General features: G+C 40.5%; 1 protein-coding gene across 2 annotated transcripts in view; it reads right to left on the bottom strand.

Moving 5' to 3' along the window:
* The window catches only part of fcho1 (FCH and mu domain containing endocytic adaptor 1), a 50944-nt gene that overhangs the window by 13710 nt on the left and 12994 nt on the right, over positions 1-24240 (bottom strand). For both annotated transcript variants that reach the window (XM_031859803.1, XM_031859804.1), the window contains exons 2-16: positions 24103-24141; positions 14639-14730; positions 11522-11596; positions 10912-11053; positions 10485-10637; positions 9212-9316; positions 7329-7427; positions 6435-6531; positions 6073-6190; positions 5895-5919; positions 4445-4505; positions 2239-2432; positions 1439-1463; positions 1236-1292; positions 321-372 (exon numbers count right to left, since the gene is read on the bottom strand). In XM_031859803.1, the coding sequence (XP_031715663.1) occupies positions 321-372; positions 1236-1292; positions 1439-1463; positions 2239-2432; positions 4445-4505; positions 5895-5919; positions 6073-6190; positions 6435-6531; positions 7329-7427; positions 9212-9316; positions 10485-10637; positions 10912-11053; positions 11522-11596; positions 14639-14730; positions 24103-24141 (1334 nt within the window). The remainder of the gene's footprint in view (positions 1-320; positions 373-1235; positions 1293-1438; positions 1464-2238; positions 2433-4444; positions 4506-5894; positions 5920-6072; positions 6191-6434; positions 6532-7328; positions 7428-9211; positions 9317-10484; positions 10638-10911; positions 11054-11521; positions 11597-14638; positions 14731-24102; positions 24142-24240) is intronic.

The raw sequence follows: 24240 nt of genomic DNA, 5'->3' as shown, positions 1-24240 counted from the left end.
ACGTTGTAATAAGACTTATGGGTGTAATGTTTAGGTATCGACAGCTCTGGTCTGTTTTTTTAGTTTTGTTTCTCTTTAAATAAAACACAACTAAAATCAAGTAAAAGTAAACGTTGGTGCTCTAATTGAGCTGCAGAGGAATTGAAGACGGAGGAGAGAACAGTGAGAGAAGTTAGGTGACGAAGACAAGACGGTGACGGAAACCTGAGGTGCTTCAAACCCCTGAAAAGGCCACGGATGATGCAATTTAACCTTCAAATAAGTCTACCTCTCCACCACTCAGAGACGGACAAGAGATATGGAGGGTATAGCAATCTCACCTGCTGTGATCAGGACTGGAGGTGGACCTGCGCAGGCCCTCCTGCTCTCCATCTGTAACACACACACACACACACACACACACACTGAGATACAGGCTCACTGCAGAGAATGTTTCCTAATCAGGACTAAATCAGCAGCATGGTTTTCTTCGTCGCAGCGTTGATGGGAGGCTGAGATTGACTGAGATAGGACAACATGAGGGAAAACCCATTACTTTCTCTGTGATAAATACCAGCAATGAGCCCGGTCTCACTCAGCTCCAGCCACCGCTGCAGAGCAACTGCTTTAATCAGATGCTCATCGTTAATCCTGCTGCTTCTTGACTTAAGCGAGAGAGACTCCCCGCTGCAGTGAAGCAGCAGGTTGTAGCCTCCAGCCTAACCTGCTGCCGGCTAACAAACCTCTGGGTGATAAAACATGCTGTGGAGCACGAGCAGAGGGCCGGGCGTGACTAATGGAGGCTGGCTGTTCATGCAAGGTCAGCCAGTGAAGAGATTGTCTGTCTAGAGGGAACCATGGCTATACAGGCTGGAGGTAGAGAGATGCTGCAGGAAGCAAAAAATGTCTTTAATCCTACAGATGTGGTTCTGTGAGAGCGTGTGTGAGAAATGGTCTTCATCCTTTTCAAATGAACCACAAACAAATGTACGGATAGAAACTTCAAACCTCCATTGCAGGTAACATGACATTAGATGATACTAATACTACTAAACAAATTAGATTATTTCTTGCTAATCCTCTTTTGGTCTATAGAATGTCCAGAAATAGCTAAAAACAATCATATTATAAAGTCCCCAAGTTATTTCCTGATTCATAATTGAATAATAAACTTTCAGCTCTATACTAAAATATATACAAAGAAGAGCTTGACAGACAGACAGTTATTGAAAACGAGAGACTAAAACCAGACTCACCCCCGTGGGAGGCAACTTCGCCCTCTTCTGATCGACCTCCTGCAGTACTCGAGTTCCCTGCAGACACACAACAGAAGACAACAGCTTTCAGACGTCTGTACTATAAGATACAGTACAGGGAGGACATTTGTTACTGATTTACAAACACTAAAAATGACTCCAAAATCAGAAAAAAACATTCATACACATTTGTTTGAACTTACTGGAGAGATGCCGCTTATTTATCACCTGAAAGTCAGGAGAGGGGGACAGATTGGGTCAATACAGTGGACTCATGTAGAAGAAAAGGATGGTGCTGTTCTACGTTTGTTATTGTCAAAAAAACAAAAAAAACAATGAATGAATCAGTCTATAAAGTACTTTCTGACTCCCCTGCCTTGTTAGTGGCGATGAGCTTTCTGACTCCAGGTTCCTAATTATTAAGACAACAACTGGACATTGTAGATTTTAGTCAATGAAATAGGAATTATTGCTTGTTCAGGGTTATTTTCAGCTGCAAATGAACATGCATTTACGTCTCTAGTGGGTATTTAAAGCAGCTCAAACTAATATATGGAACCCATGTATATCGCAATGAATGAATGTGTCCCAGTGGAACAGTGATGTGTTTTAATAGTAGACAGTAGTCAGTAGGATCAATTACTTGTTAGTTTGTTTTTTCCATGAGGGTTGTTGGCAATAAGGAACATATAGAATGATATTGGAAGGAATTATCCTTAAACATGTAAAGTCTGACTTTCTTTTTTACTTTCTGGTCATGAGAAAAGGTGGAGATTTGAGTGTTTCCTTCTAGACCTTGAGGACAGAGTATTTGAGGTAAATATTCTAAAGGTGAGGTACACGTAGCTACATCCAGAGTTTCTTTGGGGAATGGACCTGGATCAGGGATTAGCTAAGTAAGGGGAACCTGCATTAAGAATATTTACCACAGGGATGCTGAAACACACAAAGAACATAAAACAGAAGCACAAAAAAATAAAACAGAAGCACAAAAACAAACAACCTGCTGCCGGACCCCTCTGTTGGGCGGCAGGGTGAGCGCCCCAACAGTGGCTTTCAGCTCCTTCTCTGTGGCAGCGGAGTTACTGCGATTGCTGCTGGCGACCGGTCTGATCTGGATGTGGAACTTCTTGGGCTCCTCGTCATCAAAGTCCGAGTCACTGGAGTAAAAGTTGTTCTCCTTCTCCTCAGAGCAGCGTGAAGAAGAGAGGATGGTCAAGGAGAACAAGCTCAGACTGCATGCAAAGAATGAAAAGTGATGCTTGGCAAGAACACATCAAGATAGGAAAGCATTATTGACAAAGAGAGGCCCCCGTTTAACATTAAACTATGATACGATTGTTTTGGCTCAACTATACAACAGTTTCATTATCCAAAACTCTTAATGCAAAGAGTGTTAATTTTACTGAACTTTATACTACTTGCACTTTACTATTTTAGTTTTTTGTCTTTTTATGTGCATCTGTTCCCCTGTATACTGAGTACATGAAGAGAATGACCTTGCACATTTACAACATTACAAAAGTGAGAAGCATAGAGAAGCATAATTACTTCTTGAGCACTACTGTTATGTTTCCACAAGCAATAAGAGAAAAATTAAATTACGGACAATGTGCAGAGCGTCTGTTAGTTTACTGAAAGGCGAGTAAATATCACATTTAACCACTCCGTCATTCATACAACTGATTTTCATCAAATGTACGCAATGACTACATTTAAAATGATTAAAATGATAAAAGTTAAACGTAAACTGCTAATTTGATGCTCTGATAAAAGTAGTGTGAGATTATTACTTTATTTTATACAGATCTCTTCAATCTGTGTGCTATGTGAGATTTTAAGAACAAAATTGCAAAGAAATTGTGAAGTACTGTAGAATCCAACAAGAACAATATTCAAAAATAAAAGTAATGAGACTGAAAAATGCACGAGTGTACATTAAAAACCAGCAGGTGGAAGTATTTTCTCCCCCTGTTCATGAGTGAATATTACTATTTGGACAAATGCTGTGACTTCCTTGAAGAGCAAATAGAGTAGTTTTGTTTCAGTGTAAGACTGTAAGAAATGCAGGCAAGCAGACAGATATGAAAACAGATGCAGAAGCACCACAGAGTGTGCTGGAGGTGACTCCTGCAGAGCTTCAAATAGCCAAACCGCCACATCCTGCAGCACCATCACCCCAAAACAAAAGTCACCTCCCCTTCCTCTTTGTTTGGACTGCACTCTGCTGCACGTGGAAGAGTTGCGTCACATCACGTGAGGTGCATTTGTGTTCATTAGAAGATTCAGAGAAACTGAAGAACATGTGCAGCATGAGGGCGTTTTAATGAATGTGAACCATTATTCTGAGCAGGCGGAGGGCTCGATGTGAGGGATGACAAAGTCAGGAAGAGTTGTTATCTCGGAGCCGTTAGGACGGAGAGCTGCTGCTGACAGATGGATCAGGGCTGGAGCGTTAGGTTAAGAGGACAATTCATTCATATCTCATGCAGGCGTTTACCTCGTCTCTACTTAACGAGGGGGATGCATCTAATCATTTGAGTCAACAAATAGGTTAGAGACCTTTATTATTGTCTAGAGCTCTACAGTTAATGAAGCCATGAATGTGGCCATTTGTGTTACTAAATTAGTTAAACCCGCCTCTCACCTCCAAACTTCTGATTCCGCTTCAATTAAAAAAAAAAACGCCTCCACTTTAGTTAAGTGCCTTCTTAGAGTCCATTCAGTGGTCTCGTGAGGTTTGATTTGGAGCAAATTGCATCCGTCATGTGAGTGAGATAAGATGTCTGAAGGATTTCACAAACCTAAGTCTTACTTTCCAACTGAAGTGAACTTAAAGAAGGCTCAAGTTTTTAACATCTAGATTAAAGTTTTTTTTGTGGTTCATATAATTGAATATTTTTGACTGTTGGCAGACTAACAGAGGCCACCAATAAATAAGAACTGTTGAGACATAACTTGTAGTGGGCAAACACCAGATCTTTTGTAAGACTTATGTTCATCCATCCATCAGAGCTCCAGTGCCTTGTTTTTCTTTTGTAATTGTACTCACAATGTGGCACAAACATCTGTTGACAATAACATGGCTCACCTAAAACAAAGCATGAGTATAAGCAATTATTAATCAAAGAAGGAAACGTTAAAAAGTTATAATCAGATATTATGGCGAATTATCCTGCCAGAACACGTGTAAGCAGATAAAAGGATATCATTGGGTGTGCTGTCAGCTCGGATGACAAATCCTTCATCATCTACTTCCAGGGGTGAGTTCTATACACGCGCACACACACACGCACACACACGCACACACACGAGAGAAAGTCAGACATCAGCTGGGTCAGCAACACAGAGACAAATGGCACTTAATTCTCATATCTGTCACACTGTTCAACTCCTACGTTCTACATGTACCACTGAGAGCTTTCTATCAGCGCATGTGAGGGAACAAGCAGACGCTACCAAGGTTGATGGTGCGAGTCGGTAACTAACTTCATCTGTTATTATACCAACAGGTCAAACAAAGCTGTGTGCTAAAGACGCAGGTGTGCTTTCAGTTTGATTTAAATCATTTGGATGTGGGAACACATATCAGCTGCAGTCACATGAAATTCAAAATAAGACATGAGGGAGGCCTGATTTACAGTCCAGACGACGTGGGAGCAGTTATTTTTAGACAGAGTGTGGACGTATACAGATGGTCTTTGATTAGATCCGATTTCAGTGAACAGATCTCAGTAGGTCAAAGAGATGATCACTTTGTCTGCTTGATGTCTAAGTAGACATTTTCTAATTGATACAGCAAACGCATTACTCATAATAACAAATGTATAAGGAGACGATATGTCCGCGATGTTCGTCAGTCAGCTTGTGTTGAAGTTCTTCTGCCCTCTAGAGGACAGACATCACTAGATGCAGCTTCAAGTAGTACAGGCTGTCACTTTGCCCTACATTCCTGTCTATATTCTATCCAGCCACTGATTCATGTTTTGGGAATTTGCCACTTATTGGTTAAAACAGTCAAAGAGAGACAGGGTGGCGGGAAAGCGAGAGCAACAGCATTCCAGGTGAGCTACTGGGGTGCCCACGAAACCATACATGTTTATGGGAAAACACAATTAGCACACTATTATGATCTAAAGACAGCAGACTAGCTTGTTTTTTGGGTTAACTTAAGCATCATACAGTATTAATGCAACTTTTGCTGACTTTTATACTGACTATTATAATGCTGAACTTAGAACGTGAATGGACTGTGTCAGTGTGTGCATACACTGTTTACTCTCTTCTACATTTGTCTGTTGGATGGCAGCGTCCAAAGCCCGTTCACACACACAAACACACAGTCATATGCAGTTACGCATTTACCCTGTTGCTGCCAAGGTATCTCAGAAACCTCTTCTCAGAAGTACCGAAATAAACCTGGGAAACCCCACACCGTCAGTCAAGCCATTAATACACACTCGTGATTTCCCGCTCAACTTCGTTCCACAAACACGCACTTGTACATGATTTTCTTTCCACCCACCCCCCCAAATAAAACACACTCTTCCCACTGTGCAGAGGGTGTCTGCAGGGATAACTGCAGCTTTAGGAGTCAGATAGTTGAGTCAGCGGTTTAGAAGCTGCAGTGTTCTAGTTGGAGTTATATGTGATACTCACCGGTGTCTCCGGCACAGCCGAGTCTCTGCAAATACAAAATAACACGCACAGAGATGTATTTTGTTTTCATTTATCAACAAGTACTTAAACTGAAGCCAGTAACAAAGAACGAAGATTAAGATCACATTTTCTAAATATCAGTGTGTGTGTGTGTGTGTGTGTGTGTGGACACACTCACATAGAGTCCGGCTCCTTGTCCCTCTTGCCGAGGCCGGGGATCCTGAAGGCTTTTGCTCGACTCTTCTTCCCGCCTTCTGGTGGCAAAGCCGTCATGTACTCCTCAAAGCCAACCACAGCTACAGATGACAGGCAGTTTGATCAAAATAAAAAACATTCAGAAAACCAACACACGGATATACGTACGTAGTTGATCCATTCACTCACGTTTTGTGTCACCATGAATTATTCTGCCTCCACAATTCTGTTGTCAGTGTGGCTGCATTCACATTTCAGTTATGTAAGCTGCTGATTTAAGTTGTGTGTTCATTTCACTCCGACAGGAAACAAAATAAACCCTCATCCTGGTGAGATGAGCTGTACCTGGCCTGTCTTTGCCCGTGCCCTTCTGCTCCGCAACTTTCTGGATGAGGTTATCGATGCCGATGTTTTCCACATTCTGCTTGAATTCCTCGTGGACCTGAAGCAGAGCAGGATGATTAGTTGGTCCTTAAACAAGCTTGTAGTATTAGAAAAAGGTGACATGAAATGTATTGTTTTTGTTATCAAAGCTCCGTGTGATAATGCTGCGTGTGTAATGTTGTATGTGTTTGTGTGTATGTTTGAAATACTGTAGGTTTGTTTTTGTGTTTTAAATGTTTGTGTGCATCTTGTTGCAAACACTATTGCTGCTGTCTTGGCCGTGCTCCCTCAATGGGACTACTACTACTATTAATGATAATAATCTTTTTATTTTCCATTTTATTGTTTGTTAAATTTTAGTCCAAGAGGATCTAACAATGCATCTAGCTTAATGTATGACTCATTTGATCTCAAGTGTAGTGTGAACGTTAGCATGAAGCAGTTGAGCTGCACGGGAAGTTGAGCTGGACATTAAATGAAAGGCTGCTGATCGGGTTGACAGAAATCATAGATGATCATCAATCACCCAACAGGAGAAGTGGAAACTCTGACTATTTGACCAGTGTGGCAGTTGTGACAAGTTATCCCACTGAGCTTTAACTAAACATGACTCAAAGAATTGTCTGATGAACAGAAAAAAAAGAAGAAAAAAAAACAAAAAAAAAAACAACCTGTTGGCAATGACGGTACATTCAGTGGACACAAGGGTCCTAAACTATGACACGCTGAATGGCATGTTATCATTTATTTCTTGCCTTGCTTTTGCTGCTTTGTAAACTCTTTTTAAAAGGTGCTGTATAAATAAAGTTTGTATTATTATTTATACTTTAATTTAAAATATAAGAGAAAGCTTACCTGTCCCACTTGAACATGGGTGTCTTCTATGGAGTGTGAGTAACCTTTGATCAGCTGTTTTATCTGTCGCAGGTGGGTCTCCTCGATTTCCTGAAACTTCTGCTCACACAAAACATGCACACACAAACACACACCCACCATGGTGAGGAAAACAAAAAAAACGTCCCCATGTGAAATCTCAGAACTCCACTGTAGGTTTATTTATCTTTCTCTGTGGGTCGACATCATTCTCTGACTTTTTGTGCAACTTTGTACATTGTTTATTTCTAATTATAAATATGTTGTTAGGCTTGATGATGAACAGGATATATTTGTTGATATGAAGCTTTCTGTAGAGGCTGAATATTAGTTTTTGTCTGGTTTTGTGTTATTTCAGTGTTTTTAGTTTATATTTTAATATTTGTTGCGGTGTTTGTTTCTGTTGTGCGTTTGTCTCTTAATGAAAAAATAAAAAAATAAATGCTACATTCTTAATTCACTCAGAGGCAGTCTGAGATGCAACCACAATCAAATAAACCAGAAACTCTAAACTCAACATATATGCAATAATGTGAAAATAGACTTTAAAGGAGATCTGCGGATTCAGGAGCAGCTACGGAGGAGCAGTCCGCCAGCAGAAGAGGCACCGGGTTGCCAGGTCTTTAAACCAGCGATAATTTGAGAGGATTTAGTATTTAAGTTTGATCCTGCTTCTAACTCAGCCAACTCATTTGTCATTGTCTGGTTCAGGGGAATTGTCTTGATATAATGCCAGTGGCTTCTATTAAAGAAGAGAGTTCATGAGCAGTGAGCTTTGCCAGTTTCTTTTCTCCAATTGAATGGACAGAGTCCAAACGGACTCTTTGCAACCGCTGTCAGCCTCCAGCAGGGCACTTCATTCACCTCTGACATGTGCCACAACTCCAGTGGCCAGTTTCTCACAGATACTTCAGACTAATCTGTAGTTTGAGACATTTCTTTATTTTGCTCCTAGATTTGTCCAATGCAAGTGGGACAATTTAACAGAAATAAAGACTGACTTATTTTAAAGGAGCTCTATACGGAATTTAGAGCATATCCATTGTATTAGACCTTGAGCTGTATTGTATTTATATCAATATTTACTGTGGTGACTATGGAGCAAAAAGAATCTGTGTGTGTTTACACGTGTTCGCTACGTCAGAATTTATTCGGCAAAAGTCATAATCTATTTAGCGCATCAACTCTTTTTCAACACACAGCAAAAACCACCTCAAGCGAGCGCAAATACTTTTTTGGGTAACTGAGGTTTTATCAAATTTTGCATGAATACAACTGAACCACAATGTGTTTTTTTTTTTTATCTTCCCTTGATCAGACCAAATAAACCAAGCTACCGGCATGAAAGGTGCCTTTAGAGAATGTATCTTGTGATCCCCTCTAGTTTTATGCTTGATTTAAAAATAGAAGCTCTTATTTATTCATTTGGTTTACCTCCCTTTTGACACTTTTCTCTCCCTTCATACTAATGACCAAATCTTCCCCCTCAAAGCTAATACAAGAAATAATTGGTCAAAAGGATTTCAGTCATCATTTGAAATATAAAACGCAGACTCCATGGAAACAGCAGCACTACCCATGGAAGTGTGGAGGCAGTGATTAAAGGTAATGAGCGAGAGTCAGGATGTGCATGCGTGTGCGAGCAGGTGGGTGTTCAGGAGTCGGGGGTTGAGGTTTCCATTTTTGGGGAAGACATGATAAGAGAATGAATGAAAGGATAAGATGGGAGTTCTTGTGTGGTGGGAGGTTACAGAGAGGGTGAGTCAGGGAGATAAAGAGAAAGCCCAAGGGAAGAAGAAATGCATCAAAAACACCACATCAGAGGGTGGGGGAGAGACCGACTCCCAGCTGGAGTCAGAGCTGACCTGGGAGGACTCGCTCATCTTCTGCTCAAACTCTCCACCCACGCGGTTGTACTTCTCGATGCACACCGCAAATGACTCGGCCGCTTTCTTAGACTTCAGCTCCGCCTAGTGAGAAAGAAAAGGAAAAGGGATAATGACGGCCTTTAGCTCCGGACTCTCATTCACAATCCTGAAATAAATATGAATAGCTCAGTGAGTGAATGAGAACAATTTCTGCCCCATGATTACAACTACTGCATTCAGTATTCAGTCTGTACCTTCAAAACAAGAACAGCAATTTATTCCCAGAGCAGACATCTAGGGCAGAGCAGTTAGAAAATGTTGTTTTCCATAATTGTCAAGATGAATTGAAAAATGTATTTAACCTCTATATAACAGACACGCTTGTGAAACAAGTGTATGATGGATTTTAGGGTCACAAGACGAACAATAATAATAATAATAATAATAATAATAATAATAATAATAATAACAATAACAACAAGAGGACATCTCAGAGTTGAGGAACAGTGATGCAGGACACTGAATCTGTCAAGTCCCAGTTCACATCCAGCTGTCCACAAGCTGTACGGAGAGACACGTCGAGTAGCTCTGGACTTGAATATACTTTGAATACAAATTTACAAAAAAGCAGTATTTTTAATTTATGCTTTTTATGAAATTGTGAGATTAAGAAATCATGGTCAAACAGTTTGTTTTAAAACCACTAAACAAACACAAATCACTTTTCCTGAGGATGCGTTGTGATGACCACAAGGAGAGAGGTACGAGGCTGAATGAACGATTAAAAGAGAATATTCACTACTTATACAACAAATAATTTTATCACTCTGGTACTAATATTATGTTGCATTGCAAAGGAATAACTGATATATTATTATGAATAAAGATAATGTAGACTGTGTGACAACAACTTGACAATCACACTCCATCTGTTGATACAGTTAAGATGTATTTATATTATATCACGCCCAACACCGACTCTTAGCTCTCTTCTAAAATAAGACGTGTTTGTTTAAAGGATCGGTCCTCCCAAACTACAAAATAACTGTCATAATACATGTTTGTGATTGTTTATTGTCTGCGTGACAAAGACTAAAGATCGATGTGAACAAAAGACGATTAAACTCCAGAGAGCAATCCAGGAACTAGTGTGAACATATTGAACCAACCCTCTGATATTGTATTCAAAGGACACTGATTAGCTTTTATTGTGTTGACAATCTGGAAAAAAAAAAAAAAAATCTTGAAAATAAAGAGAGTTGTTGCTAACTTTCTCCACTTCTTTCTGTGGCGCTCCCTCCTTCCTGAGCCGGTCCAGCTCCAAACACTTGGCGTGGTAGCCCTCCTTTGACTTCTGAAGGTGGCCGCTCTGAACCTGCAGCGCCTGCACCGCCTCAACTGTTCCCACCATCTCCTCCTTTGTCTGCGTGACACACGCATAAAGAAAAACACGACGCATGAACATCACGAACAGATCATCATTGTGCTTGAAGGGAAAACGCACCGATTACCATGGGGGGAGAAGACAGTAATGGGATTTTCTGAGATAAATTAGATCAAAATGACAGAGTCTCGATGAAGGGCGAGTAAGGAGAAAATCTGTCTCAGTTTATCTTCACAGAAACTCACACAGGCACATAAAATCAGCCAGTTTGCGGTCAGGATAGCGGTAAAGCATCCTGATCCTAGGTACTTACTTTGCGGTGAATTTTGACCTGATCGTCTCCGTACTTGTTGATGTCCCGGATGAGATCGTTCATCTTCCTCATCAGCTCGAGGTGGCAGAGGGCCAGTTTGTCCGAAGACACCCTGAACACGTCCCACATGGGAGCAAAGGTCCTAGGAAATACATACACAAGCATTAAGCACACACAAGGAGACGGTTGGGTACAAACTCTCTCTTCATTCAAGATCTATTGTAATACCAAGAGTCATACTGTGGACATATAGAAATATTATCTTCTAAATAAGATATTTCCAAAGACATGGAGAGATTAAGAGCATACAATCACAATCTAACCGAGGTGGGGCTGTGGTGGCAGCAAAGCATGCTCAATCGCACTAACGAGCGTGGAGTCAGTTAAACCACGAGGCAGTAAAAGCAAGATGCCCTTTCATATTTCAAAAAGCTGTATTGTTTTAATTATAAATATGAACATTTGGTGATGCAGATGGTACTCATTCATATATTATATGCAGCCATATGACCATAACATGTATAATTACAGTAGCAAAGCCTTTCAATAGTATAAATTAAACCATCGGGGACGAGGACGGGCTGTTCTGTGTTCACATGGTGGTACTCACCCCTGTGGACTTCCGTTGCTCGCCATCTTGGCCAGTTTGCTCATTGATTTGGAGTAAGTCTCTTCAATAGCAGCACTGCAAAAACAAACGCTACCATTACCGGAAAAAACAATACAAAAACTCTAATCAAGGACCTAAAGAACCTCTGTAATGAATATATATATATATATATATTATGCTTGTGTGGGTCTCTCAGAAGATACAAGTCTTTTTCTTAAGTTGCCAGCAACCCCACAGGAAGAGTAATGTTGTGTGCTTTGCTTTCTTTAAAATGTAAATTCTTCAAACTAACTTTTAGACTGGTGAATGTAATGTACTCTAATAACACTTCCTCACCAGGCTCCTGCCTCTGCTAATGGCCTCATATGTTATGTTCTCTATCTGGAGCTTTCTTTGTCCCAAACTCTGGGCATCCACCATTAGAGTCAGACAGATAAAGATTCATTTTCATCAGTGTTGGATAATTGTTGCAATAAGCCACATTTAAATGAAGATGGAGTTGTTTTGCAAAGGCTGGCATGAAACTTTAATAACCATCATCTGCTGACCCTGAAGAGAAAGAAGGAGTATTGATCCAAACATCCTGAGGGTGGAACAGAACAACGTGCTACAGGAAGTCATTAACAATAAACAAGCAGTGACGCAGAGTTGGAACTCATATTGGATCACAAGCAGGGCGAACTAATATTTTCATTTTCAAATTGTATCTATTGTTTTCTTATGTTTCACAGTTTTGTTATATTTTCAATAATTGTAATCAATTAGGCCTGAAGTGACGTCTTACATACACGTCTATATACAACGGGTGAACACCTGCACACTGACTCCAAACTACACTTTATTCAAAGCAGCTATAACTGATATTATCGCTCGAATCTGCAGCTTTTCTCGACTTCAGAGTTTTATAGTTTTGAGCTTTATAGCACATCAAGTTTCAGCTCATTGTTTAGTTACAGGTCCCGCAACTTTACCGTTTTGGTTCACACTTAACGGGAGTGGTTTTTTTGGGCCGCATCAGGCAGCTGATATCAGTGAAATAGCTCCAAAAGACTGACCCAGAAGAGACTAGCTGGTGAACATATTCGACCATTTAGCAGATAAAGAGACAGACAAATGCTGGAGGTGTAAACAAGCAACTGTTTGCTAACTGAACTGTTTGATACCATATCAACCTAAAGGGGATAGGTCAATACTGTCTTTACTAAATTGTTTCTGCTGTTCTGAAGTGGCCAAAATAAAAATCAGTCATTGGACAAAGTTTCAATCCCAATCAGTTGATTCTGACCTGGAATCAAACGTTGTCTATCTAAATAGATTTTTGGTTTGGAATCAGTGTGCAGCCGCTACTCTAGTTTATTGATTCTCTCTCCACATCCAAAATAGTTCTACTCCAAATAGCTCCAAATTCTCACTTTTGATATTCTGAAACAAGCAAACAATTGGGCTTTTAACGAGATAAATGTCATTCATTCAAAATGGTCTTTGAGGACCAAACTGTTAGTTCTGCAACTAACGGTTCAATTCTTTATCAATTATTTTCTCTTTTAATTGATTAATCATTTAGTCTATAACATGTCTGAAAATAGTGAAGATGTCCATCAATATTTACTAAAGCCCAAAGTGACGTCTCCAAATGTCTCGTTTAATCCGATTAACAGTCCAAAACCCAAATATATTAGCTTTAGAGAAGATGGAACTAGTGAATGTTTGGCCTATTGGCTTGAAAAATGAATGAAACGATTCCTCGATTACCAAAATAGTTAATTTTCTGTCAGGACACTAATTGATTAACTCATTCTAAACTTATTGTTTCAGCACTTGTCAAACCTGATAGCTATTGAGTGCCCACTGTCAATGGTGCCCCGCTAACAAAAAGTATCAGTACATCTCCATTAAACTGAGTATGAGCGTGATATAGCATGCAGTCACTGAGAAGCCTTGAGAACGTGGTTGGAGTTGTTGCGGTACTTTGACTCAGTGTTTTATATGGCGTCTTATATCAAAACGACCTTCAAGGCAAGTGGCGAGAGAGAAAATTTATCAAAACAATTGCCTTTCCTCCACTATTTTACCCACAGTGGCCCCATTTCATTTCCTGACTGCTGATTTGTTGTCTGCTCCTGTCCGAGTAAGATAAGTGGATTTCCCTCTGCGAGGAATGTGCACATTCACTGAATCAATGTCAGGATTATATCGCTGGTCTGACAGAGCATTGTGTGTGTGTGTTAACTTCCCACTGTGAGAGCACAAACCCCTGTGGGAACCTCATTACTACCCTCAATTTACTCACTGATAAGTTCCTAATAAGAGGACTGGGTGTTTAATGGAACAAACTACCCACTTTGAGAGGACCGTTTTAATTAGATAATTGACTTCCCCCTTAGGTACTGTTGTACGCCTGTTAAGCTTTCAGTTGTTGCACAGCGTTAATGTACTTCACAATGATAATAGAGGCAGGATTTACAATTTGTAATTCATAATAATTATTAAACAAAGGGTCTTTGATTTCAGACAGAAGTAAACAAAAGCATGCTCTTTGTTTCCGTCAGAAATTGCGATGGATGCTAGCTAGCTAATTGAGCACATTTTATGATACATCGCCTTGATTACAATATCACAATATATTGCATCTTAATTTACCCCCAATTTCTACACTGTCCTCTGTCAAATAAAGACGTAAAAGCGTATTTAAATGCAGCAGTTGCAAACATGGATAACACGTAAAGCTCTGACATTGAGGGATAATTCACCTTTTCAGGCTTGTGTGTGTGTGTGTGTGTGTGTGTGTGAGAGAGAGTTTTAGAGAAAGTGAGCTCCAAAAGTAGCACAGTAGTGAGGACAAGGGCCAGAGATCAGAGCAGAGAGGGAAGACTGAAGCAGTTTCAACAGAGAAAGACTTGTTAAAGTCTTCTCTGACAAAAAAAAAATAAAAATCCAGAACAGGTCATTTATCATTTCTGTGCTTTTCACTCAACCTCGGCATGGTCTCTCATCTTTCCAAAGATCCAAGTATACAGATTCAAGAATGTGAAATTTCTCCACCCGACTCCCATCACGAGCGCCACCTCCCACACAGACATTCAAACACACACACACACACACACACACGAGCCTTACCTCTCACGGACAAACTCGGCTAGCTCCTTGGATGCCAGCTGGCCGTGCTTCATGTTGTGGTAGAGCACGTCAAAGCCGGCATTTTTCTCCCCCTGCCAAGATAGAAATAAAAAACACACACGCACACAGGCAGGCAGGCAGGCACGCACACACACACACACACACACACACACACACACACACACACACACACCCCGTCTGTTAGCACCCAAACGAGGAACATCAAACCGGTATTAGAAAGTTAAAGAGTGACGTCAGTTGGTGCTTCAGTAATATAATATCACATTTGTTTTGGCTTTGCCTTATTATATTTTTGCCACTGATGTTCCTCTAACGACAGTCAGACTCATCCAGGGAAACACTTCACTGTTAGTCACATAGACAACATTCGACAAACATTTGGGGCTCTGCAAACATTCATATGAAACCAGCTTTGGACTCGGCTTAGAGTTGAAAACCACACCGACATCAATAGACCTTATAGACGTGTGTAGAGGCTCATTTTATATATAATATTAGCTTTCTGGGAGCTAAATAAGTAATGAAAGTTTTACTTCAGATGAAAAATAATTGTTTTTGTTTCTCAGCTGATCAGAATGTATATAGGCCTGTTTTAAACACACCATTCAAAGCTGTTCATTAGCAACAGTAATCTGAAAAAGCTGCTTAATTATTATTTCACTTTATAGGTTTTATAGGTATTTGACAGTCTGTGCTATATTCTTCCTCATCACTCGCTGTCACACACCACACAACATTATACAGATGTTGAGCTAAAGTAGGTCATCAATACTCGGTCATCAATTACTCGACGTAACCGGTCCATCATACCTTACGAACACAAACCAAATAAAGTTACATTTTAGTGTCCGTTTAGTTTTTATAAACGGACACTCTCTTCTTCACTCTCTTTTGTCTCATCCTTCTATCTTGCTGTCATTTTATAACTTGGTTTCACGGCGTTTTTGTGTGTTGGGAAGATTAATAGTTAATAATTATACGAGATCATCAAAATTCATGTCTAAATAAGCAAAAATCTAAGTAAAAATTAGGAAAAGCACGATTTGTTATTATTTATTAGGAGCTGCACATCATCCTGTGCTTGAGTATTTGTGTCTCCCTTTAGTTGCCGGTAGGTGGAGAATGTATTAGTGCAACTGGGTGCACAAACAGACTCACTTACAGATTTACTGACCAACGTCACACACATTTAGTTTGAAGACCATCTTTAAATTTCCCATATATAAACAGTAACAGTTTTGTTTAGATATTGAGCCAATAGATACTTGACTATCTGGTAGAGAATACAGTAATTTTGGTGATTTTATACAATTGGCTGTGATGAAAGAGAGGGACAAAAGTGACGTGTCATGTTTCACAATAAAGTCACGTACATGCTGCTGCTACTCAACACTGGAAATCACCTCGCTGCTTGCTGTACATTAGTCGAGCAAAGGCCAACATGTAAAATGTGAGAAAACCACAGCGCTGGGTTGTTGTTCACAGAAAAGTTGCCTACCTTGCAGCTAAGCAGATTCGACACAACAGCAACACCTTCCCACCCATCACTGTCGTAATCACACAAACCTACACCTGTGTTAACACAAGTCTTCATAATCTGAAAAAGAGCACGACAGCGCTATTACAAATAGACTGTGTCGTTTCTTCTTGGGCCTCGCCACATTTTTGAGTCGAGAGACAGCCGGGACATCTGTGCAGACAGAGACACAGACAGCTGCTTCTCCTAAATATACCCCGTCGGAGGAGAACAGACCAGTTCCCAGGTACCAGGGGAATGGCTGGAATGCCAAGGGTCACCCAAAACCACACACACACACACACACACACACACACACACACACACACACACACAAGGCTGTATGTCCACAGATCAAAGAATATTTTGGTGCTCAAATGGTTTTGCAAACAGTATTTGATAATAAGTCTTGTTGAATATTTGAAAAAGCAAATATGAGCAGTCTGTGCTCTGAGCGATATGCCCTAACTTTATTGCAGCAGCATTTTAGCTGTTTAGCATATTATATCAACTTTTGCAAATGCTCCAATATCCATTTATTATCTCGTCAGGGAAACTGCTCTCAAAAGACTCCATCATCATAACTTGACATAAAGAAGTTTCTAACTGTCAGCATCCCAACACCCTTTTTAGGCCACGGTCTAGTTACTAGTTTTGACGCCACTAAAGCTGCCAGAATACGTCATCAGAAGCCTTTGTCAGATCTAATCGTTCAGAAAAAAGCCTCCAACAAATGCACTATTTACTCCAGGTGTGGTAATGTTTGCTTAACACTACAGTGCCCAGCTGTATGAAATTACAAAGTCTTTTAAAAGAATGAATTATATATTTATGACCTGGTTTCACAGATTTTTGTGTTCATTTGTAATAAATGGGCTTGGGGCCGAGTGCCACAGACAGGGTAGGTAAGTCAGAAAGTATTGAGAGACAGTCAAACCCACTGTTGGTTTTGGTGCTTTCATTCTGGGTTTCGCTGACAATAACAAATCTATAGAATATCAGCAGTCATATTCTTTAACAGCAATGACTATGCTGTTTGAAGATTTATGAATAACTCACATTAAAATATAGCTCGACCAGCTTTTATAAGAAGGCCCATTGTATGGGAACACCTGCCTCAGACTGGCAGGTGCAACAAAAATGAAATTATGAGCATGAGATCACACTGACATGTCTTCTCTCTCTCTTCTGACACAGAACTACACTCCTGCATGTTCTTGATTGTGCAAACAGCTGCGAGTTGTTACTTGTGGATGTTGACTGAGTCATGCCAAACGATCCGATATCACATAACAGGAGAGCTGCCACTCCACCGACAGTCTTCTTTAAGTGTCTTCAAGTGTCGTAATGTATTCCTTAAGCCTTCAGTGAATGACAATCCTCCATGTCTGATATATGCAAACCCCCTCTTCACTCCCTTCTTGGTGATCTCTTTTTTTATCAATTAAGTTGACCGTTTTGGTCACGCACGATGGAGAACATTACCATGACAAAGAGGGGAATGATGGGAGAGGAGAAGAGAGGAATGGAGGGGGGGTGCACGGGGAGGTGTAAAATCTGTACAGGGGCAACTTTCTCATGAAGACTTCTGAAGACAACCGGGAGCTGTAGGGGATCTGTTGAAATGTGTTAAGGGGGATGGTCAGCAGCAGGGAAATGATCATTTCATCTCAGTAAATCAAATGCAAACGTCGCTCTGTTAAGAGGTTAGGATCCCTGGTTTTCCCTCGCTTCCTCAAGCTGTTTATTATTGTGGTGGTCAGGGCTATTGAAGTCAGTGTGCCGATCTTCAATCTCAAACGCCATGTCCAAGCATTCCCGCTCCCAAATGCTTAAAAATACAAATCCTTCGTCTTTAGGAAAAAACATATTAGCGTGGGTCAACAGCTAGGTTCAGGTCTTTCAGGCTCATGTGTGCTGTGGAGACACAGGCCTGTGTAGCTTCAGTGCAGACTTGGCCACTGACAAATTGGACACTATATGTCTGATCAGTCAATGAGGCCTTCTGTTCAGCGGTTCATCGGTTAGTTAAAGACAGCATTTCCTGATTAAGACCCGTTGCTCTTAAATTCATGCAAAATGAACAATGAACAGAAGAATATATAGAAGTATAACTGTAATCTTATCATTTGTCCATGCAAAGCCACTGTGTTTTTTTTGCAACAAAAATGTTTAAAAATAATAAAAGCCAAATGTCAGTTGTGTCTGAGATGTAGTTTTCTTTTGGTTAACATGTCATAAGACAAAAGGTTTTCAAAAACAGAAGCTAATCTTTCCAAAGATTCATGCTGCTATCGTACAGTATCTTTGGCACACTGCATTTTAGATAACTGATCAAAAAAAGCTAATCTGAGACAATTGGTACAATGTTCCACTTCAATCCTTGTTATTTATGTCTTATTACTCGCGTGCGTGCGTTTTATGCCTCTCCAGAGTTTTGTCTCTCCAACTGTTCTCACTTGATTCTAATTAGACGCATCTTCAGACTTCCCCTCAGGCTTGTACGAAACTAACTAAAGAAGGAAGGTGAGGAGACCTGTGCTGCAGGGCCTGCTTTACTACAACAAATAAAAAGATCTTTCATCTGCATGTTTGCCTGCAGAGGATCTCAGCCGACGTTTCCTCAAAAACTAAAAGTGCTGTACTGCTGCAAACTTTCATTCACAAAAAAATGGTTCCGAGCAAGCAAAACTGTTATACTGAAACCTAAGGTCTAGCAAATTCTTATTGCGTTGAGAAGACAATGGGAATTTGCTGTCAAATAATGACGGAATAATAGACGATTGGCACTCGGCATGAAGCCCTCCTACACCTGACTGGATGAACACAATACTCACTGAGCTGTCTGTAGTTGGTTTGCTTCTGATTTTCTAAATTAAAAATGATGAAAATTTCTCCTAAAATATCCACCAAAAATCACATTTTGAATAGATTTGAGGCTAAAAAAAGACATGCAAAAAGGAAGTGATAGAAACCCTTTACCTGATGGATTAGGACAGTATTATGTACTTAATAAGAACACGCACAAAGCGAGGTGCAGACGAGCACAAACGTGTATCTGAATCAAATTAAGAAACAGTTTGCGCATCTCTTTTCCCACATCCTGAGGGAATAAACGTTGGATATTCAAGAAAACTTGCACAACCTGTATACACGACACTACACCAGTAGATCAGCTGACTGCAGCCCAGAAGGACGGGACACTAGTTAATCAAACCGGTTTTTATTTACTTAAGTACTATTGTGAATGCAGGAATTGAATCGGAGTATTTCTACACTGTACTGTATGCTATACTTTACATAAGTAAAAGATCAAAGTACTTCTTCCACCACTGCCCATTCCCAGTGGAAAAAGTTGCTTCATCGAGACTTTTGTGAAGTGTTGCTCAGCTTGGCTCGGGCTTTATGTTTCAGCGCTTCATTCTCTGGCAGAGCGGTGCCTTTAGTTCTGGCTATTTGTCAAATCTGCCCCAACAGTCTGTCTGAGACCGGTTCAAGTGTCTGAGGACATTCCTGCTGTGCAGCACGGCTCTTAAAAAAAAAAAAAAAAAAGGTACTGAGCAGAACAAAAGAGAAAAGACAATTATGCTTCTCAGGGATGCACATACGAGCCCGGTGGTCACTCTGAGACGTTTGTGCGTTTCTTTTATACTCGTCTGTAACTTGTGTCTTTTTTCTGTGTCCATTTCAGGACCCGAAAACATGATGCGTCCTGCTTCGGCTGTCACCGGTGTGGAGTCATAAAAACATTGTATTTAGTCTTGAAATCTGTACTACTTTGCTGGTATTAAACATCTCCCTATATAGCTAAAAAATATTTTAGTTTTTTAATTAATTCACTTTCTGTCGCAGCAATTTTGACAAGCTGCAAATGGATCGAAATCCAAATAACATCTGATCCAGTTCTGTACGCCACACAATGTAGCTGCAATATATCAGGCAGCTGTCAAAAGTAAAGCTGAAAACATCTCACCCCTGCATCAGACAGTATATCACCGAGACATCAAGCCAGCCGACTGCTGCGAGTTTCGCTGACTCACGGAAACTTTTTTTTGTGCTGACGGGGCAGGTCGAGCAGCCAGAATAGGCCCACAGCAGAGAGGTGTCAATAACATCAGGAGCAGGTAGCAGCCACCCGTCATCATTGATGGCTTTAGACTAATTTGCTGTGTGGGCCGGTCTGAAAAATCCACCTCCACATAAATATAGTTTATATTCCAGTTCTGTCACACACACACTGGAATATGAACACAAATATAGTGACTCTTATATCGATTTCTCTCTTGGCTTATAGTGTAACTTGGCACAGAACAGATCTCAGAGGAACGACTGAGAATAAATGAAACGGTTGGACTTTAGGAACAGAGGATTGGTGGACAGATACAATTAGAGAAGAGAGTAAGGGAGGGACACATGGGAAGGAGAGAAGAAGTTTCCCACTGTGCGTTTACTGTTCTTCACCCCGAGAGGAAAAACCCCATGACTCAAAGTGATGAGAGAACAACAACGTCGGCATCATTAAAATGAGAAGCGGGCAAAAATAAAAAAAACCCACTGGCTGTTGTTTGTGTGTGTCTCTATGTCAACACAGTGTTGTATCTGCAGGTAAAGACAGAGATGTTTCTAGGAAGTGAATGAATAGAAAACAACACTGTGTACTGTACCGCCTCAGAACAGAACACCTGCTAAACTATACTGTCATTCTTTAAAATAGTTCATTTAAATCCCCAGGATATCATGCAGACTCACGTCAAGGACATTTTACGGTCTATTCACCACTGCAAAGAGAGAATCTAGAGTCTGTACTGAGAGGAGAATATTACTAAAGATCCATCTACAGGTCACCTTAATAATGAATACAAGCCTTTTTCAGCTGCAGCGTTAATTTCCTACTGAAATCCCACCAGAACGAGGATACTGCTACTGTAGTGAAGCTGGTGTCCCAACTGAAAATAATCAAATATCCCCTCTTATTTAAATCTGTGGATGAGTGAGCTTCGGGTTCAGAGTGGCCATTGTGCAGTCACAAAGATTGTGGAGAAAACTAAAAATAACTAACATTGTTTTTTTATTTTATTTATATTTTGCTGCCTCTTTATTAACTTTAGATACTAAAGATGTAGTTTGATTAACAGGGTTAGGGTTGTTTGCATTGTGTGTACTGTATGTCCTGTTGTGTTTAATGACTTAACACAACCAGCACAAATACTGAGAGGGACGATAATAAGACTGACTGTTTAGTTTCTGTTTTTGTCTCTGAGCTCATTTGTTGTATTTTCGTTTTGCTCCAACCAATCAGTAGCAAGTGATGAATTTGTCGCGGCAGCAGCATTTTCAGTCGACACACAAGCCGAGTAGCGTTTGCTAAAAGCAGTCGACCTAGTCGATTTAAGGGTTCTTATTTCTGCAAGTCGACAAACAACTTGTTCAGCTGCGTCGATCCCATCCACACTCCGCCATTTTTGTGATCATTCTTCTGTATACGTTATTAACGATGGAGACGATGACTCCATTGTGAATCCCTCCTACTAAGCTCTGAACATCTGTTTCTCCAACCAGACGAAGTCATAAGTGTCCGGGGCCCCGGACACCGCTTTATCGGTCGGTTATCCCTTCTTGAGGCAAACCACATTAAGGAACAGAGACTATAGACTCATAACACGAAAAATCTGAACAAAGCAGCATCAATCCTTCAATCATATTCCTAAGCCTCAACGGTGTCTTAAATGACTAAGGATGCACTTAATTACAGCCGGTGGTCCCCCTGTGGGCCATGACCACAGCTCTTATGTATTTAATGAGACAGGACAGCGTGCTTTGTAGGAGGAGGCTTTGCGAGCAGCTGTGAATGTTCTTGAGCCAAACAAGACGAGGCTCTTTGTGTGCGCGACGTGTTCCCAAGTGGCTGTGTTGTTTAATTTACTGAAGGGTTGATTTGTATTACACAGCTATTCGTGTCTGAGGGCACGCTGGGTGGGGAACACCGTTATGAATATGTAAACCCAAAAGGCACACAAATTCCACATATTGGCTGAAATAACCAAGAAAATGTAGCCGTGTTTCAGGGGTAGGAATAGTGACAAATCCTTAAATTGAATCTTCTCTGTGATGCAGACACAGCACAGCTGAAATTCTGCTCATAATATTATTCATCCATTAAAAGCACACATGCATACCTGCATTTTCAACCAGGAGACCGGTGTTCCCAAAGTATTGTGGAGCTGTGAAGTTATATTTGTGACGTGTTTACGTCTTTTACTCATTTTTATCCCAAAGATGTTTTTCCTCGACCAAAGTCTTTTTGTTGCCTGAACCTATAACGTTACATTATTTCTGTGGCGGCTGCACCTCATTTTAACACAATATGTGCCACCACCACGTTACGCGCCGTTAAGAAGTCCTGGTCATTCCTCGTATTTCTATAGAATCACGTTGCATGGGAAAATAATCTCATAAAAGACCCTTAAAATGCCCCTCCCGGCACTCATAACGTCTTATCTGGATCTCACATTTGCGTCTGAATATTAGTTCAGCTGCTCAAATATCACTGAGGACTTTTCTAAGTGATGAGGCACAGTAGGCGAAGTAGGGCACACCTGAAATAGATGTGCCAGGTGTGCCGAGACGGAGCGGAGAACATGAGGATGGAGAAGAAAATGAGACGCTAATAACAACACTATTACGAAGCCTAAATTTGTGAGGCTACTCATGATAAGCCTTTTTGTTGATACTGCATTAGAGAGGCGATGAATCCACTCTATGGTAGTTTTTTTTGGCAGCATACAAAGAATACGGAAAGACAAGATGGGACGCAAATTTGCCCAGATCCCAGGGACCTGAAACTGCATAACATTCATGCTTACCCCGGGCTTTATGAATATGCTTCATAAACAAACAGAAACAGTTCTCAGGTCAGTCAAAGCCTGAGCCGAACACAAATACACACAGAGACACACAGGTCTTTAGGTAAACTCCCACACATACAGTCGGTGCATTTGTTTCTGGCTAGCTTGCCAACATCTGTACAGTTGGTACATTTGCTGCTTGGGGCAAATAAACACGGTCCAGCAGTAAACGTTGCCGTCTGAACACACCTTCAGGGTTGTTTACGTCTTCTCTGATCAGATATTTCCTGATCCAAGTCAAGTACGTTTTCTGACTTCGGACTATATTTTGTTTTGGTTAAGCTCTTTGCTAAACCATGACACATTGAGCAGTTTGGTATATTTTGTGAAATAAAAAATGAAAAGTTAAAACACTGGACAAAAAACCCACCAACTCTGTTTAAAGAAAGTGCACTTATTGGCTTTTTCTGCAGCTTTCAACTGCGTCCCACAGCCTTCATCACCAGAAAACGTCTGCTTATTAAAACAAATTCATAATTCCCCCAAACTAAGGTATTGAAAAAAAGTATTGTTACGGTATTAGTACTGAAACTCAGGTATAACACTGGCCCTAATGACAAAACAATGTTGCACATATTGGCAACCACAGAGTTATATCAAACAAGTGTAAAGACTTGAGCTTCAAAAATAACTAATAGCTAGCAATAGCAAGTTACAGCCTCTAAAACTGCTTCAGAAAATTACCTTTTAGATTAACAACACTGCAGATGAAGACATTATCTCTGCCTTCAAAAATGATCGAGATGACACTGCTCTCCATGTAGCTGAATACAAAATCAGTCAGTCAGTCTGTTATTTACAAGTGAGCGGAGGAGGGAGACAGCCTGATGAGCAGCAGGGCTGCTCGGCTGAGAATACAAATGAAAAGCTTACGGTTGCTATTCAGCTATAAACAATTGAATAAGTAATATGTGGCTCCAAGTGTAAAATACTGATCATTGCAGCCATTACAGGCAGGTGTCCCGTCTGCATAATCTCCATCATTATATTGACTCGTTTCCAGGTGTTATTCAGACACTTACCCAGAAGTTGTTCTTAAAGAAGGCCATCTTCACAGGAATCTATAAAAGAAGTGGAGAAAAATAAGTATTAGAGCAATCTGTAAAATGTTGTTCAGCCTTTTCTCTTCCTTCTGACAATAAACTTCAGCATTAAAGCGT

The sequence above is a fragment of the Anarrhichthys ocellatus genome, unplaced genomic scaffold, assembly GCF_004355925.1.
Source record: "Anarrhichthys ocellatus isolate YVR2014 unplaced genomic scaffold, GSC_Weel_1.0 scaffold22, whole genome shotgun sequence".
Classification (NCBI taxonomy): Eukaryota; Metazoa; Chordata; class Actinopteri; order Perciformes; family Anarhichadidae; genus Anarrhichthys; species Anarrhichthys ocellatus.
The sequence above is the reverse complement of the archived record's forward strand: the minus strand, read 5'-3'. Positions and strand labels throughout refer to the sequence as shown.